Here is a 19,940-nt window from a genome sequence, read left to right as displayed (position 1 = left end):
GGGTCTAAAGTAGGTCTGACTTGGAATAGTGTTGTAATCAATTCTAAGAGAACCCGTGTACACCCGTGGTGGATTCATGTTGATGTATGGCAAAACCAATACAATATTGTAAAATAATTAGCCTGTAATTAAAATAAATAAGTTTAAATTAAAAAAAATAAATAAAAGAAGCACTGTGAAATAGCTAGAATGATGTGGATAGATATGTTTTGAGTCATGAAAACACTGAATATTTTTCCTCCTTTTTTTCCTCTGTGTGTGTGTGTGTGTGTGTATGTATTTTCAATTTGGAAGCATATGCTGCTTTATCATGTTGGGAAAATAAAATCATACCTTTTATCATTTAAAAAAAAGCTGTGAGCATCTTAGCAATTTCTATAATTCTGTTGTTAGCTACCTAAGAAGTATATCTCTTATTAAAATGTCTGTTTATGTAAGTCAGTCATCAATTAGAGCATTACAAATATCTTTTTATCTTATTTGAGGTGCCCTGACAGGGATTACTTATTTGCATTAGAAATAAAAATGTGATGAAAATATATATAATTTGTATGGTCCAGGCTTCCCTGGTGGCTCAGCACTGAAGAATCCACCTGCTGATGCAGGAGACGCAAGGGATGCAGGTTCCATCCCTTGGTTGGGAAGATCCCCTGGAGAAGGAAATGGCAGCCCACTCCAGTATTCTTGCTGAGAAATCCCATGGGCAGAGGAGGCTGGCAGACTATGGTCCACGGGGTCACAAAGAATCAGACATGACTGAGCAACTGACACTTTCACTTTTTAGAAATATCACAAAAAAACATGAAGGCATACATTAAGTGAATTCAGATCCATTAAGAGCTAGCTATAAGAGTCTTAGCCTGGACAGCAACAGGGTTTATAGCCAGTAAACGAGTTGGTAGATAAAAGAACTATATGTAAGGCATGTAGTATTTAAAAAAAAGAAGTACTAACAAGAGAAATAAAAATTCCTGGAAGTTAAAACAAGAACAGAAGTTTTCAAATGAAGAAATGCATAATGGAAAGGAAACAGCTGACAATTAACTCATTGATCCAAAGAATAGGTCAAGGAAATAGTCTAGAATGTGCAGCAGATTAAATATTTGAAAGTTAGAACAATTGAGATTTACTCTCAGACATATGCAACCCATCTATTAAGACTTATAGAACAAATGGAGAAAAGGAAAGAATAGTAACGACTTCATAACTAAGATGGAAAAAAGAATTCCTGTCCTAAGAGAACCTAGACAGAATTCAGAATTCTGGGTATAAATTGGAAGTTCACAGAACTTCTGGAGGGAAAAAGAAATCCAGCTTACTTATGGAGGTGTAAAAATCAAACTGGCTTTTTCTCATGGTAGAAGTAAATGAAGCTAAATTGTCAAAATTCTGAGAGAAAAATTAATTTGAACCTAGGGTCATAGATACTAGAAAACTAACATTCAGAAATGAGAACAAACTAAAAGCTTTTGAAAAATCCAGTGACTTAGAAAATTCTTAGCTACAGATAATCTCTGAAAGAATTATTCAAATATTTGGGGGGAAAGAAAGAGTTTAAGAAAGAGAAAACCAGGAGTCCAAGAAATAGTAGAAGCAAAGAAGCCAGTAAAGTACAAATTCTGACATAATCAGTTTCTAAGAATAGTTAGGAATTTTGAGAGTGTAATGGTGAAATATTGATTAAATATGAAAGAGCTTATTGTTCTGCTATTTATATACAATGTGAATACATTTAACTGTAAGTATTAATAATAATCAGTGAAGTTGGAGTTCTCCTACAACATTCCAGGTACTATGCTGGATGCTTTCACATATAATAGCTAATTTATTCCCCATTATTAAGTTGAAAAGTAAATATTTTTCTGTTTTTTATAGAGAAGAGAGGAAAACTAATTTGACCAAGTTTGCCTAGTCAGTGAGTGGGATTTCCCATTGGGATATGAAGACTTGTTTTCTCGTTCTTTCTTCGTATCATCCTATCCGGTTATAACTATGTGATGGTCACATTCTAGTGATCATCCTTTTCTGAGGTCTTTAAAGACTTCTTTACAATACTCTCCTACTCATAATAAACTACTCATCCTTCCACTCCACTTACTTCTCTCACCAGAGCCCCTCTTCAGTCATGTTATCATATCATCTTGCGCTTGAACCCATTTTCAAATAAAAATTGGAATGTTTATTCATTGGCCTACACAATAGTATATTACTAGAGAATCAAGCACCAGATATTATTTATTCACTTACAGGTATTTCTTTCTTTTGAAATCTGGCATTCATTACTTAATTATCAGAGCTCCCAGGCAGACACTTCATTGTTAGCATCTGAATCACTATGAAAAGGTATCTTGGTTTTCTTAGAGTGGTTTTACATTAATGGCTTCCACTAAATAATCTTGCAGAAGCACTTGTTTTGACCTCTTTGAATCTTACCCTCACAATGAATTACGCTGGAAAGGCTCAGTGATATACTCTGTTCCCTTGAGTGATTCTATGTCAGACCCAAAATAGGCAGGGAAGGAGGGGAAAAATGTACTTTGAGAGAGGAAAATTAGTTGCCTTCAACTGTACACATTTTGTTTCTCTTACTCATCCTCTCTTATCCTTGTCCCCTTTCTGCATTTTATTTTTATGTTAAGGATGGATTTCTAGAAGACTTACAAACACTACAATAATTTGGGTCTCAATTACTCTTCTGATTTTGCCATTCCTATCATCCCCTCAGTCACCCAGAGTGAAGTTACTTAGGATGAATTTCAACTCTTTCTCTCTTTTCTCCCATCCACATTGAAACCATCATCAAAATTGGCCAGAACCTTTAAGTTTCTTGAATTGTCTGTCCCTTTCTCATTCCTTCCAATCTGGCTTAATGTTAGCTGGTTTCCTTCCCTTCCGTAGCTTCCAACTCATTCTATGACGAAGGAAGTACGAGGAAGGAAACTGTGGTCACGACTTCTCTTGGGAATGCACGATCCTAAAGGACCCCTCTCCACTTTATCCTGGGTTATCTTGGAGCATTTGTGTTTAAAAAGCTGAGTCTGCCATTTCATTCTCTACTAAAATCAGTTGAAAGTCATCTTAGACTTCTTGAGTCCTTGCAAACTGCTTATTTAACAAGAGCTTTTTTATTCAAAAGATGTTGGCAAGTAGAGATGATCTGATCACTATCTCACAGAAGTGGAAAGAGAAATTAGGTTCTAAGATTGAGATACTTTAGACCCAAAAGACAGTTTTGCATTCAGTTAAAATTATTCTTTTGAGCTTCCTAGATGGCACTAGTGGTAAAGAACCTGCCTGCCAATGCAGGAGACTTGAGAGACTCAGATTTGATCGCTGGGTTGGAAGATCCTCTGGAGGAGGATATGGCAACCCTCCCCAGTCTTCTTGCCTGGAGACTCCCATGGACAGAGGAACCTGGCAGGCTACAGTCCATAGCGTCACATGGTGCTGGCATGACCGCACAGCTTAACACACACATATGCAAGATTACTCTTTTAAAATCCCTCAACTCATACAAAAGTTGAAGCAGAGAAGTATCATTTCTTAACAAGTCCAGTACATGTAGTTTCCCCTATAGAACTGAAAGAGATCACTGCTTCTTCAAACTTGAGAACCAGGTACAGTAGTTAATGGTGTCAATTTTCCATAGAAGCGGTGTTATTTATATTTAGTTACTAGATCTGCATAGCAACAAACTCTAGTGTAGCAATTCTCAAAGTGTGGTTTAAGGATACCTCTTTCAGGGGATTTGTGAGGTCAGTTCCATGTGCATAATAATATTCAGAAATTGTTTGCATTTTCCCTCTCTTTGTCTCTTGAGTGTGCAGTGCAGTTTTCCAGAAGTTAGCTGACATGTGATAACATCATTTTCCTGATAGTTTACCGTAAATGCTTTTGTTTTCTTGTGTGATATATGGTGGTGGTGGTTTAGTCACTAAGTCATGCCTGACTCTTTTGACCCCATGGACGATAGCCTGCCATGCTCCTTGGTCCATGGGATTTTCCAGGCAAGAATACTTGTATTAGGTTGCCATTTGCTTCTCCAGGGGATCTTCCCAAACCAGGGATTGAACCTGCATCTCCTGCATTGCAGGCAGATTCTTTACCAACTGAGTCACCAGGGAAGCCCCGTATGATAGATATGACCCACCAAAACAAAAGTTCTCACAGGTGCTCAGTTATTTTTAAGACTTTATAGAGTCCTGAAACCAAAAAGTTTGAAAACTGATTCTATTATGCACAAAGCACCAATCATATCTGAGAAGTGGGTGACATTCCTGGGGTCCAGCAATGTAACTTCATGTTCATACGAGAGCAGACACTCATTATGGAAATGTTTCGTGAAATTGCCCTTACTATTTAAACATTTGTCATTTTCACTGCTGCTAACCCCTTGTTCATATCACTGAATTTGTATAAGGGAACTCGTGAAAAATGCAACTTCTCTGTATACAGATTTCCATGTATTCTTTCTTTTAGAATCAATGTGTTTCTTTCTCTTTTTTTTTGATAGGCAAAAAGTAGATAGGATACTTGTGAGGGACACAAGTGGGGAGTTGAGGGGTCTGTCTAGAATTGATGTTAATCTCTTAAAATGTTCTGTCCTCAGTTGTCTTTTCTAAATACAAACGTTCCTCTATATAATTAGATGTGGAACCTTGTGGATGAGTAGACCATGAAAGTGCAACCAAAAGAGAGCACAATTATCAAGGTATGGAGTAGCTGTAGCCCAGCACTGTCTTATGAATGGACTGAGCTCTGGGAGCAGTTTGGTTTATTTTGATGGAAAGGTGTGTTTATTATACCCAAATGTCACTTTTTAAAGAAATGTGAAAAGTGATCCCATTAAGTTTTTGAGAAGACATGTAGAGAGTCTGTAATTTTCCATTTTGTGATTTGAGAGCCAAAACCAATCTCTAGAACAAAGCCAATTTATTCTAAAATGAACCATATGCAGATGAGGGAAGTGACATGTTTTTAAAATGCATTTATTTAATTATCTCTTGCAGAAAAAGGCAAAAAAAAATCACTACACATTTTTTCTTGTTGGAAGTCTTTGGGAAGAATCTTTTAGCTTTTATTAAAAAGTGTGATGGTGTTAGAGTTGTTTTTTTTTTTTTTTTTGTCTGTAGTCCAGTTATTAGGAAACCTTTGATGACGCTTTGCTGAGTCGTTCTGTGAAGAAACAGATTCTCAGCTCTATAAAAATTAGTGTTGAATGATCCGAACCAGTCGAACTACATTCCACTGCTTGCTCAGTCCAGACTGTCCATGCCACCTCATTGTTTCCTCTAATCCAGTGTATCATCTCTGGTTAGATTGATTACATTGGGCCAACTTTTATTGAACCACTCAGAAATTCACTAATTATCTCTTAGGCAACGGTTCCCATAGCATTCTTGACTTTGTGGGAGACTCAGGCATAGATGGGTCATGTCTTCTCCAGTGGAAGCAGAGTTTATATGTGAAGCCAGGAAACACAGGATCATAGCATCCGAGTTAGAAGGACTCGATGCATATGTAGTCATGTTTGATTGCCTCTGATGACAGGAAATCACCTGCCTCCTATGGCAGAATGCTTGCTGTGTTACTGAAGAGCTCTGAATGATGGAATCTTCTTAGTCATGTGTACAGAAATGTTCATGTTAAAAGTCAAGTAAATGGTCAAACATAAATGATATTGGAGACCAAAAGAGGAGAAATGAGTTCAATTTAGTTCAAAGAAGGTCAGGTTTTGTTTTTTTTGTTTTTTTTTTTTTTAGTTTCATGGGATGGGAAGGATTTTGAGAGGCAAAGTGGAGGGGCTTTCTCAATACCAGGAAAGATGTGGAGTCAGAAAAAGCTCACAAGCTGTTTGTTGTGAGTGCGTAGAGCAGTTGCCTTATGTACCTGGCACTTCATGAATTTATTCATTGAATAAAGGATAGAATTAATGACTGAGGGAATGACGGCAAAAAATCTTTCTTGTCCAGATGTGGGGTGGCAAGGGAGCTGAAAAGGAAGGTTGGTGACAAGCAAGCAAGTTGACTCCTCTGGCACTTGAGTCCCAGCCCAGATTCTGCATGTGTGGAGACATCCTTGCAGTGGGGACTGACATTCATTTATTGTTACTGACTACATAGAATTTTAAAGCCCACTTTCCCTTTGCGTCTTAATAAAGTACTGGTTTTACATTTCTCTGAAAAAGCTGCAAGTGGCTGCCTATCCCTTGAACTGGAACAAAGGCCTTATTATTATTTTCCTTGAAAAACTCGTATTGTCTATGTCGGCTTACCTCCTCTCAACCCCTGCTATTCAAACATTACAAATGCCATGTATTTGACTCACTTCCTTCTAGGATGTGCTCTCTTTTGGTTCATTCTAAAATGATGGTGGAAATGTTGGAATTTTGCAGAAAATTCAGCTTCCCACAGTCTCTCTGAGACCTCTCTCTGTTGGAAATATGCCCACAGTATCCTGTGGAATCTCAAAGATCCTATAAATGGCTGACCATAGGATATCTGTTTTATAGAAATGCAATCTATATTATTGCAAATAGACCCTTATGGGTAGGTGTCTGGTTGAAAGAGGACACAGTCCCATTAGGACTGACCTAAAATAAATCTTTGGCAGAAGAAGGAGAGCTGGTAACAAATTGCAAATGGGCTTTGCCCCTTCTTTCTTCTTCTTTTTAATCTGAAGGATAACATTTTTGGTAGAAAGTGCTCAATTACTATTTTAAGACTTGATCCTCACAATTTAAGCTTAAAACTTTACAACTGTGAAGTCAGTGAAGCACAAACATTGTCAATACAAGATGCCCCAAACAATGCTATCTTATTTCCATGTAAAAATGGGATTCAAGCCTGAAAATGAATTGAGTGTACTAGTTCAAGTTTTGACAGTGTATTCTGTGTGTCCGTATCAGCTGTAAAGTGCAAATGGTGTTTAGCTACTGTATATTTAATCCTAGACACAGAGATCTAAGAAGGCTCAGAGAAGTAAACTAGAAGTCCTTTGTAACTAAGAACATTGAAGGGGAAAACAAACAAAGACAACAAGCTCAACTCACAGACTCAAAGGAAAATAGACTAGAAAATAGCATTGTAAGTGCTAGTTTATCCCAAACCCATGCACAGAGCTGTATGACTAGTCTTTCTGAGCATGGAAAGAAATCAGACATGTACCTGAAGAAATGAGTACGAGAATAATCCAAACTTGGAAATGTGCTGAAGCTGAAACACAATCTCACTGATGTCTGCTGTAGGTTGAAAAGGAACATCTTATGGACAATTGATTGTTTCTTGAAATATAATAAAAACAAGCTTTGAAAATGTGGATATGAAAAACATTGACCTATATGGAAAGAAAAGGCAGCGTTTACTTTGTAATGCTATCAGGTTGTAATTCAATTTCCCATTAACCGAACTTCAAGTATTCTGTTTTGGGTCATAGATTGGTGGTGCTTATCATATAAATTGGCCAATAAGATTTGCAAATAATACTTTTAGTGCTTGGTTTTGTGGTTGTAGCTCTAGAAAAGAAAATCAATTTAATCCCATGCATTGGTTTTCTTCTTAAAATTCATGCAATTTGAATATGACTGACAGGGCATGGCATCATTATGCAGTCAGTTAGATGGACCGATTATGCTTATGAATACAAGAATGGAGTGAATGAAAGCAATGTGTAATTGATTCTACTTCTGGTCTGACTGTTCATTAACAGTTTGAACGTGGCACAGTTGCTTCTCAAATGGAAAACGATGAGAGCAACCTATATAGGTTCCCTCATTTGTTTCAAAATTCATTATGCTAATATTTTTTCACAGAATGTTTTTGCTGCATTTGTTTTATCAAGCAGAAGTCTGATCGAATCTTAGTAAATGATTCTACTGCTTTCAATATTTATTTGGCCTTCCACCTGCACATTTTTCAATTTACACATTTGGAAATGAAAGCAGGCTCCCTCCGGCATCCCCTTCAAAGCAGACCTTCCATCCTACCCTCCTTTTCTATAGACTTGAGACTAATTTCCCAGGGTAGAACAAGCTGGGGGAACACAAGGTGGTGGTTACAGCTTCAAAACAAAAGAGCTGATTTAGAGGCTGATTGATTTCAGAAATAGATGAGCAAAAACAGGCTCATTTGTCTTGCCACAGGTTATAGTCAGATAAAGCACGCAAGGGCCTGCCATCTCGTTTTCCATACCTCTTCCAGGAGTTGCGTTTGAAGTGCTGATGAAATGTGCAGATCACACCGTTTTCTTGACTTTCCTCAGTTGTGTAAGAAAGGGCTTCACGTGCACAAAGGCTGCTCTTCCTTTCTGGAATGCAGAGCCAGACATTTCAGGGAAACAGCATTACTGTCATGGCTCACAGGGAGATATAATGCTGATTCTGTAACAGTAATCCCTGCCCTCTCATTTGCCTACAAGTTCCTGCCAGATTTTGAGACAGAGGAAAAAACAAAATTTGTGCAGGGCCAGGCAGTTCTATCTAGGAGCTACAGGTGTTCTGTGAGCTCAAAATTGGATTGTATTTGCAATTAGTAAGCATATTAATTTCATATTCAATCTTCCTCTAGTTCTGATTTTTTTTTAAATTAAATCAGCAGTTGACTTATTAAAATAATATGTCTGAGAACTTCATACTGGAAATAGATTTCTTTTTTCTGATTAAAACTTACAAGATCTACTCTTTCAGCAACTTTCAAATATACAATATGGTATTATCAACGGCGGTCACCATACTGTGCATTATATTCCCAGAACTTGTTTATCACTGAAAGTTTGTACCTTTTGACCTCTTTCATCCACTTCATGCCTTCCTTTCTGTCCCCTGCCTCTAACAAGAACCGATCTGTTCTCTGTGTCTATGAGATTGCTGTTTGTTTGCTTTTTAAAAAGTCTACATATAAGCGAGATAGTGCAGTATTTGTCTTCCTCTCTCTGATTTATTTTACTTAGTGTAATGTCCTCAAGTTCCATCCATATTCTCATGAATGGGAGAACTTTCTTCATTTTTATGGTTGAATAGTATTCCATTGTGTATGGAATATATATATATATATATATACATATATATATACTATCCATTCATCCATCACTGGAAACCGATTATATCAATGAACTGCACCATGTTTAGTTGCTCAGTCATGTCTGACTCTTTGCAATCCCAAGAACTGTAGCCTACCAGGCTCCTCTGTCCATGGGGATTCTCTAGGCAAGAATACTGGAGTGGGCTGCTCTGCCTTCCTCCAGGGGATCTTCCAAACCCAGGTATCAAACCCAGGTCTCCTGCATTGCAGGCATCTGGATTCTTTACCATCTGAGCCATCAGGGAAGCCCAAGAATACTGGAGTGGGTAGCCTATCCCTTCCCCAGGAGATCTTCTCTACACAGGAATCAAACTGGGGTCTCCTGCATTGCGGGTGGATTCTTTACCAGCTGAGCTACCAGCTGGGCTGTTGTAAACAGTGCTGCAGTGAACACGGAGGGGCACATATCTATTGGGGATGTTTTTCTTTCCATTGAATAAATACTCAGAAGTATATTGTTGGATCACATGGTAATTCTGTTTTTAATTTTCTGAAGGACCCCCATACTGTTTTCATGAACACCTGCATGGAAATAATCATATCAGTTTTTCCTATGATATCTTATTCATCTACCTCAAGACTTCGTATTTGATAAACCTGCTAACTCCAAAGAAAGCCCTGGGTGTCTGGGGAATCCTTCCTTGTGCCCATTTTAAAACATGTCCACAGTCCACTTGAAATGGGTGGAACTGTGACAGTTGTAAGCAATCAGGGTACAGTGATGGTGACACTGTCAGTCCCAAGGCTGAGAGAAAAGATGACACAGCTTCCAGTTCCGGCATTTGGTGTTGAAGCCCTGCGCTGTCCCGTGAGCAATCTGACTGTTCTGAGGTTTCATCAGAAAACCCAAACCGGCCCCCATGGTGAGTCCCTGCTCAGCCTTAGCTGCTGCGTAACTATGACTTTTCTGGGGCTCCATGCCTGCCAGACCCTCCAGCTGAGCCATTTCAGAATTGTTGATCCAAAAAAGTCATTAAAATAATCAAGTGGTGATTTTTGTTAAGAAAACATGTTTTTGTTTGAAGATTTTGTTAAGATAAAATGTGTTACCAAGTTTTAGGGTAGTTCCTTGCATAGTGATAGCCAATGAGAATTTGCATGTATACAAAGTATGAGGCTAAAGGAATAGAATTCACGGTAAGCATGGAAAACTGTATATATACAAATGTACGCTATTGCCTTCAACAAACAGCTGTATTGAGAAAAGTTAATTCACAATCATATTGCTTTTGTGACAATGTGTCTCCCTATATTGATCTGAGACTTTGGGCATAATTCCTTCTCCTATGGATCCACTGAGCAAGGGAAGAATGGATTAAATTTTCCATACTGTCCTTTTCATCTCTAAAAATTCTTGACTACTGTCTAATATTCTTTGGTAACTGAGATACCCAAGATGTATCTTGTACTACATGTCCACTTATAAGGTAGGTTAGACTCAGTTTGCATATTAAAATCATGGTAAAACTTTAAATATAGGTACAGGGGGCTTCCCCAATAGCTCAGTTGGTTAAGAATCCACCTGCAATGCAGGGTTTGATTCTGGGTCAGGAAGATCATTTGGAGAAGGGATAGGCTACCCACTCCAATACTCTTGGGCTTCCCTTGTGGCTTAGCTGGTAAAAAATCTGCCTGCAATGCAAAAGACCTGTGTTCGATCCCTGGGTTGGGAAGATCCCCTGGAGAAGGGAAAGGCTACCACTCCAGTATTCTAGCCTGGAGAATTCCATGGACTGTATAGTCCATGGGGACAAAGAGTCAGACTCGACTGAGCGACTTTCACTTTAAACCCATATCTTACCTGCTTTGGGAAATCATGTTGCAATCATGTTACAATTCTTGTTATTACACAAAAAAACATTAGTGTGTGTGTGTGTGTGTGTGCACAGGAGTGCATGCAAGCCTATGCTAAATACAACCTCAGTTCAGTTCAGTTCCGTTCAGTTGCTCAGTCGTGTCCGACTCTTTGCGACCCCATGAATCACAACACACCAGGCCTCCCTTTCCATCACCAACTCCCAGAGTTCACTCAAACTCACGTCCATTGAGTCAGTGATGCCATCCAGCCATCTCATCCTCTGTCGTCTCTTCTCCTCCTACCCCCAATCCCTCCCAGCATCAGAGTCTTTTCCAATGAGTCAACTCTTCGCATGAGGTGGCCAAAGTACTGGAGTTTCAGCTTTAGCATCATTCCTTCCAAAGAAATCCCAGGGCTGATCTCCTTCAGAATGGACTGGTTGGATCTCCTTGCAGTCCAAGGGACTCTCAAGAGTCTTCTCCAACACCACAGTTCAAAAGCATCAATTCTTCGGCGCTCAGCCTTCTTCACAGTCCAACTCTCACATCCATACATGACCACAGGAAAAACCATAGCCTTGACTAGACGAACCTTTGTTGGCAAAGTAATGTCTCTGCTTTTGAATATGCTATCTAGGTTGGTCATAACTTTCCTTCCAAGGAGTAAGCGTCTTTAACCTAATCTCCCTCTATTTTGTCTTTCTGAATCATAGCAGTTCTCACTTTAAAACCAGGTTTGTCTGAAATCAACATCTGAACTCACTAATAAGGTTTCTGCCTATTTTGATCACAAGATATCATCGTCAGCATTATCTGAACAAGGATTTAAATACTGTTTAAAGCTGTTAAAAGTTGAAATCAACATTTGGGGATTTTCTCAACATCAAATAATACTCTTGACATTTAGCAGACAATCAACAAAGATTTTTGTCTTCCTGATTTCTCTTCCACTGTTTAAATTTCATCTGCAGTTTAAAACCATTAAGTATTCCATAGCTGTATTTTAGTAAAGTGTTCTTATTCTTTCTACTGTTTTTGAAATTGACTGGTACTAATTAGCCAAAGCAAGTAATTTCATTTCATTATAATATTCTAATGATAGAAGACTAAATTTATCTTTTTCATCAAAGTTGATCAGTTCTTGTTATTCACATCAATGGAATGAGTTGATAATCCAGATTAACAGATAAGACTGAGAAGCAGGAGTAATAAAGGCCTTTTCAAGTAATTTGGATTAAAATTTAGTTTTTTTCTTACTATCTTTATTGACTTAAAATGAGGACGGTTCTATTTCATTAAATTCCTAAATTTAAATGTTTATGTGTGCCAGAATTACTGGTTTTATATGCAAAAGCAAAAACATTAAATATTGTATTTTAAATATAAATAGAGGTTGAGAGGTATACATTGATTTTTGAGATTTACTATAGTGAAAACTAGAAGTTAGGGAATTATTACGAACTAATATCCCCAGCATATCTTATGTGCGTGAGCATTGGTAGATTGCATTGTAAATTGCTATGGATATTTTAAAATGATTACTTTTAGGATTATTATTATTATATTTTTTGACTTTTTCAGAAACTTGCCCTTCTTTATAGTTTTTACAATGTCTGACACTATTATCTTGTATGCAAGGTGATATGTAACATTGGTTCTTCCTTCCTATGTCAATTCAGAATGCTTTGTAGGCAATTATTTCTGTTTATCTCATACTGAGGATTTGTCTTTTGCCAGTGTACTAATTAGAGAAGGCAGTGGCACCCCACTCCAGTACTCTTGCCTGGAAAATCCCATGGACGGAGGAGCCTGGTAGGCCGCAGTCCATAGGGTAGCTAAGAGTCGGACATGACTGAGTGACTTCACTTTCACTTTTCACTTTCTTGCATTGGAGAAGGAAATGGCAACCCACTCCAGTGTTCTTGCCTGGAGAATCCCAGGGACGGGGGAGCAGCAGCAGCAGCAGCAGTGTACCAATTATTCACATCTTACATTATAATTTGTTATGCTTGGATCTGACCAATAACAATAGAACAATTTACTGGTAGGGGATTCCTTTACATAATTATCACCTTCCTGGAATATTGCCTACTTTAAAAAGCTATGGTATCTAAAATATTTTACCAGAGAAGCATTTGCATCATCAATATTTCTTAGCTTGCTTGTCTCTAAACTCCAGAACAAATACCTAAAATAAATAAAGCAACGGTTATGTGAAAAGCGAAAATTTCCCGTTTACCCTATTTTTCCTTCCTTTTGCATTTACAGATGTCATCCACACTGTGGGGCCAATCGCCAGAGGTCACCTTAACGGTTCCCACAAGGAAGACCTTGCCAAGTGCTATAGATCATCTCTGAAACTGGTGAAAGAAAATAACATCCGATCAGTTGTAAGTACTTTTACGCTATTTCTTATTCTTTTCAGCCTTTATATGCTGGAAATCAATCTTGTCCACAAATAATTTCTGTTATTCGGAAAACTAAGTTTAACCAGCTTAGGAAGTGAGACAGCCTATTGGTTATCATGACTCCACTTTTTTGTATGTCTGACATAATTGCTTAATTATTTTGAATTTAAGATGATAGCATCCCAGAACTGGAACCATCACATCTAATTTATTTTCTCCCTGTTGTCATTATCTTTTGAAGAAAATGTTCATGAATGTGTGTGTGTTTTAACTTGAAAGATGTTGTTCTTTTAGATTGATTTTGGTCATCCTAAACTAATGCTCTATACTTGGATATGCCACATCCCTTCTACGTTTTACCCTTCTACATTTAGGTGGGAGAGTTCAGAAAATGTGGATCCAATCTTTTCCCATAGCAGTAGGCTGAGATGAAAGGGGGTCTTCTCTAGCTGGATTTGGAGGTGTTTATTCACCTGCTTCTATTTTGTAACATGCCCTACATTTATTACATCTCAATTACACCGGGAAAATAAAACTATGAGAAAAATGAGAGTGTAAATACACAATAGTAAGTTAATTGGGGCAGAATCCCTTGGGTTTTTCAGATAGATGATAACCTTGCTGAAATCATGGGGCAGGAAGATAAACACTTGCCTTCTTAACAGGCTGAATGGATCAGTATTCCTTGCAAGTTCACAGAAGTGGTGGTTTTATGGTGATTTTATTATTTGCACAAGGAGCATTGAGGGTCAGACACATTTAGATAACACTGGATGGTCACTGTACTTTTTGTGAATTATTATGATTATAAAGGGCCTTTTCCAATGAACATTAGTGGGTTTGCTTAAAATAAGAAGACTTTCTTCAAGCCAATTATGCTGCCTTTTACATCTTTTCCTCCTTGTTAACAGAGCTAGATATTTCATTTCATCCTTTGATTTAAAAAAATGTTTCTCTTTGCAAGTGAATTAATAAGACCCTATTCTATCTTAGAGGAGAAAGTGGAAGTTCAAAGAGAATGATGCAAAGCAAGCTACCAAACCAGTTGACTCATTTTGTGCTCTACATGAAAATAACAACAATCAAAGCAGCCTGAACATTCTGGGAATAATTAATATTTTGTCAATAATATAGCTTTTTGATTAAAAGAGGCAAATGGGACTGAAATGCTTGGGAAAATGGATATGTATAGAAGTTTCCAATTTGGGAAATATGATCCCTGAGACCTGAAGAGAATTTACTAACAAATTCACTGGCATCTGTAATAATTTCCTTGAAACTAGTAAGAAGAGACTAGTCTAGTATATAAGCAGCACTCACCCTTTCAACAGGAAAACTAAACATCTCTTAACTATTATGACCTTAAAATAATCACGTCTTATCAAGTAGTTACTCTACTTGATACTGCAAAGTAAACAGTGAAAGAAGCATGGACTAAGTTAAATTAACTTTTCAGATACCCTACAGTGTGACACGCTAGTTGTCCCGATATTGAAATTAGGTCTACGTTGATGCATTTGATGATGATTTTGAGGGGTTAATTGCATGTTATTTGGATAAAATTATCAGGTGATGGCACTTAAGTGAAGTCATTCCAATATTAGTAAATAAAAATGTAGATGGGAAATATCAGCAAAATATGAAGGAAAATATCCAGCTAAATTAATCACTACATTCTTGCATGGTTGACTGGAGTTGCCATCAAATACCTTGTCTCGTACTAAAAATAAAAAATTATCTTCCTTCCTTTCTTTTTTTAATTGAAGTATATTGATTTTCAATGTTGTGCTAGTTTTAGGCAAGCAACAAAGTGATCCATATATATATATTTGTTTTAGATTGTTTTCCATTATGAGTTATTGCAAGATTTTGAATATAGTTCCCGTCCTATACACTAAGACCTTGTTGTTTATTTTATATATCGTAGTGCACATCTCTTAATCTCGAACTCCTACCTTATCCCACCCTTTTGGTGACAATAAGTTTACTTTCTGTGTCTGAGTCTGTTTCTGTTTTATAAATAAGTTTATTTGTATCACATTTTTTAGACTTCGTGTATAAGTGATATTGCAAGGTACTTGTCTTTCTCTGACTTTCTTCACTTAATATGATAAACTGTCTCTCCATGTTGCTGCAAATGGCATTATCTCATCCTTTTTAATGGCTGAGTAATATTCCATTGTATATACATACTGCTTCTTCTTTATCTATACACTTGGTGACAGATATGTAGCTTGTTTCCCTGTCTTGGTTATTTTAAATCACATGTGAACATTGGGGTGCATGTATCTTTTCAAATCATGGTTTTCTTAGGATATATGCCCAAGAGTGGGACTGCTGGACCCTGTGGTAACTCTATTTTTGGTATTTCACACACCCTCCATAATGTTCTCCATGGTAGCTGACTGACTTTGTTTTCTTGAAGGAGGAAATGAAACTTTCTACTTTATATTGAGTGTCATGTTCTTGGCCATCATTAAAGGTAATGGTGCTAATATCATCAAATTGTTGTCATACGGGGGGAAATGGAAACTTTTTAGAAAAGTTATCATACTGGACACATCTTTTATTGTACAAGTTTCTACATTATAGACATCACTACAGATGGAGAGAAATGTTTGATATCAAAATCTTGGTTGGGAAGCTGGAAAATAAAGTTAACTTGAGTTCATTTATATGCATACTAAAGAAAATTTCTCATAAACTCATTTATCAGATCAACTTGGTGTGACCATAGAAAAGTCACATCAATATTTGTAGCCTCAGTTTCTATATGCAAAGAATCAGTAAATCATTACTGTCTACATCAGAGGCTGTTATGAGGATCAGTTGAAATAATGGATGTAAGATAACTGGATAATATAGTTCTCTATAAAAGTATTTGGTAATGTTACTTTAAATGTAAGGTATTTTCATAGTGTATAATTTGGCAGGTTTAAGAGATTGAGAACATTTGTGCTTTCATATTTGGAAGACCAGACCTCTAGACATCATCATATCATTTCTTGATGTTTTCATACAGAAATAAATTAGCGTGAAGTGTTCAGTTAGTATATTTGCAAAGGAAAATCTCAGTTTTTTCCTTCCTCCTGTGGAGAGAAAAATCTTGTTCTTCCCTAATGTGAGTTTCTTCTCCGTGAGTCTCCTTTACTTCTCTCACAGATCATGTCACTTACAACATTTTCGGTCACCAAATGTATGGAGATTTTCCCATGCTAAGAAATTCTCTGCAACACCACCCGGGTGCCCTGCAACTTAACTCAGTTCTGATACTGTGCACCTGGAGATCGTCTCAGATCCCAGAGAGTAATTAAGCACCAGGTCTCATAAGACTGCTGCCCTCCCCCGCCCTACGCACAAACGCGGATGCACACATGTGAGCTTAAAATGCCAGTAGTCACAAGCTCAGGTTGTCACCTGTACTTCTGATCTACTGGCCATAGATTGGAAGGTCCAATGATCCAACCCTCTGCTTGGGTTCAGTTAATTTTCTAGAGCAGGTCACAGAACTCAGGGAAACACGTATATGCCTTTACCAGTTTATCAGAGCACGTGGTAAAGGATTCAGCTGAACAGCCAGATGAAGAGATACACAGGACTAGGTCTGGGTGGGTCGGGAGTGCAGGAGCTTCTGTCCCCGTGTGGTTGGGGTGGGTTATTACCGCCTGACCTGGATGTGTTCGCCCACTGGGAGACTCCCCAAACCTGCACTATTTGGATATTATGGAGACTTACTCAGAGGTACGTGCTTGCGTGCTAAGTCGCTTCAGTCGTGTCCGACTCTGTGAGACCCCAGGGACTGTCGCCTGCCAGCCTCCTCTGTCTGTGGGATTCTCCAAACAAGGGTACTGGAGTGGGTGGCCATCCCCTCCTCCACAGGATCTTCCCGACCCAGGGATCTTGCATTGTCAGGCGGGATCTTGCATTGTCAGGCAGGTTCTTGACCACTAGCACCAACTGGGAATATAGGCACAATCAATAATTAGCTCCATTTCCAGCCGGTCTCCCCTGTTTGGGGGATGAGAGATAGGAATGGAAATCCCAAGCTTCTGATCATGTCTTAGTTCTGGTGACCAGCCTCCATCCACAGGTCATCCAGAAGCCCACTCAGGGTCAACTCAGGAGAACAACGGATGTTCCTGATGCTCTCATCACTTAGAGATTTGCCAGGGTTTTAGGAGCGCTGTGTCAGGCATGGAGTCAAAGACGAATATTAGAACAAGGGGTGTCCCAGTGGCCTTGTCACCTCAGAAATTACAAAGTCTCTAGGAGCTCTGTGCCAGGTACTTGGGACAGAGGCCAGTATATATTTTATATTAGCTCATGATACTGTATTTAGGCAACTAAAAGTATTAATGTTGTTAATAACTAGTGGTATAATCTTATTCATAATCATTAATAATCAGATCAGATCAGTCGCTCAGTCGTGTCCGACTCTTTGCAACCCCATGAATCACAGCACGCCAGGCCTCCCTGTCCATCACCGACTCCCGGAGTTCACTCAGACTCACGTCCATGGAGTCAGTGATGCCATCCAGCCATCTCATCCTCTGTCGTCCCCTTCTCCTCCTGCCCCCAATCCCTCCCAGCATCAGAGTCTTTTCCAATGAGTCAACTCTTCGCATGAGGTGGCCAAAGTACTGGAGTTTCAGCTTTAGCATCATTCCTTCCAAAGAAATCCCAGGGCTGATCTCCTTCAGAATGGACTGGTTGGATCTCCTTGCAGTCCAAGGGACTCTCAAGCGTCTTCTCCAACACCACAGTTCAAAAGCATCAATTCTTCGGCACTCAGCCTTCTTCACAGTCCAACTCTCACATCCATACATGACCACTGGAAAAACCATAGCCTTGACCAGACAGACCTTTGTTGGCAAAGTAATGTCTCTGCTTTTGAATATGCTATCTAGGTTGGTCATAACTTTCCTTCCAAGAAATAAGTGTCTTTTAATTTCATGGCTGCAGTCACCATCTGCAGTGATTTTGAAGCCCCAAAAAACAAAGTCTGACACTGTTTCCCCATCTGTTTCCCATGAAGTGATGGGACCAGATGCCATGATCTTCATTTTCTGAATGTTGAGCTTTAAGCCAACTTTTCACTCTCCACTTTCACTTTCATCAAGAGGCTTTTCAATTCCTCTTCACTTTCTGCCATAAGGGTGGTGTTATCTGCATATCTGAGGTGATTGATATTTTTCCCGGCAATCTTGATTCCAGTTTGTGTTTCTTCCAGTCCAGCGTTTCTCATGATGTAATATCATTGTTAATATAACCAACTCATGTCTGTATTGACAGCGCAGAGCATACCACAGACCTTTATGGCTCAGTAGATACACTGAATTTAATTAAATTACACTAATTTTGTCACCACGTGTAGCTGTATTAACTTTGTAATCTAATTTTTAACTCTAAAGTTCTCATACATTATCACGGTTTCTTCCACTCTGTGTTGTTTCACAATAAAGCTACAAAAATGAATAAGGAGGAACAAAATATATAACAAAGTGCCTTTAAGGCAACAAGTGTCATAAATAGAATAAAGTATTCTACTGGTCTGGATCAGCTAGTCTGTGCTGCAGCTACAGATAAGCTCAACATCTTAGGGACCCACATTCAGAGACCCTGGCTTCTGGGCATCTCATTTTCTAGAATTGACAACCTCCTCAGCCATGGAGCTTTGCAAAATCATGCATAAATGTTTTACTGTGTCAGATTAGAAATGAATAAGTGAAATATTTGATGGTACCACATTTCTTAAGCCAAAGGCTTTGGGATCACAGCAGAGGGTCAAGATGTCTGCTTTACTCTAATTTATCCAAAGGAATATATTTTTCAAAATTTTACTGGCATTGAATCTATAAATTGCTTTGGGTAGTATACTCATTTTCACTATATTGATTCTTCCAATCCATGAACATGGTATATTTCTCCATCTATTAGTGTCCTCTTTGATTTCTTTCACCAGTGTTTTATAGTTTTCTATATACAGGTCTTTAGTTTCTTTAGGTAGATATATTCCTAAGTATTTTATTCTTTCCGTTGCAATGGTGAATGGAATTGTTTCCTTAATTTCTCTTTCTGTTTTCTCATTATTAGTGTATAGGAATGCAAGGGATTTCTGTGTGTTGATTTTATATCCTGCAACTTTACTATAGTCATTGATTATTTCTAGTAATTTTCTGGTGGAGTCTTTAGGGTTTTCTATGTAGAGGATCATGTCATCTGCAAATAGTGAGAGTTTTACTTCTTCTTTTTCAATTTGATTCCTTTTATTTCTTTTTCTGCTCTGATTGCTGTGGCCAAAAACTTCCAAAACTATGTTGAATAGTAATGGTGAAAGTGGGCACCCTTGTCTTGTTCCTGACTTTAGAGGAAATGCTTTCAATTTTTCACCATTGAGGATAATGTTTGCTGTGGGTTTGTCATATATAGCTTTTATTATGTTGAGGTATGTTCCTTCTATTCCTGCTTTCTGGAGAGTTTTTATCATAAATGGATGTTGAATTTTGTCAAAGGTTTTCTCTGCATCTATTGAGATAATCATATGGTTTTTGTTTTTCAATTTGTTAATGTGGTGTATTACATTGATTGATTTATGGATATTGAAGAATCCTTGCATCCCTGGGATAAAGCCCACTTGATCATGGTGTATGATCTTTTA

At 38.1% G+C, this 19,940-nt stretch overlaps 1 protein-coding gene across 1 annotated transcript in view; it reads left to right on the top strand.

Annotated features, from left to right (window-relative positions):
• The window catches only part of MACROD2 (mono-ADP ribosylhydrolase 2), a 2,305,531-nt gene that overhangs the window by 1,323,819 nt on the left and 961,772 nt on the right, over positions 1 to 19,940 (top strand). The window contains exon 6 of the mRNA XM_070382044.1: positions 13,143 to 13,264. Coding sequence (XP_070238145.1) covers positions 13,143 to 13,264 — 122 coding nt within the window. The remainder of the gene's footprint in view (positions 1 to 13,142; positions 13,265 to 19,940) is intronic.

Source organism: Bos mutus, chromosome 13 (assembly GCF_027580195.1).
Source record: "Bos mutus isolate GX-2022 chromosome 13, NWIPB_WYAK_1.1, whole genome shotgun sequence".
NCBI classification, from domain to species: Eukaryota; Metazoa; Chordata; class Mammalia; order Artiodactyla; family Bovidae; genus Bos; species Bos mutus.
This window is presented reverse-complemented; position numbering and strand designations above follow the sequence as displayed.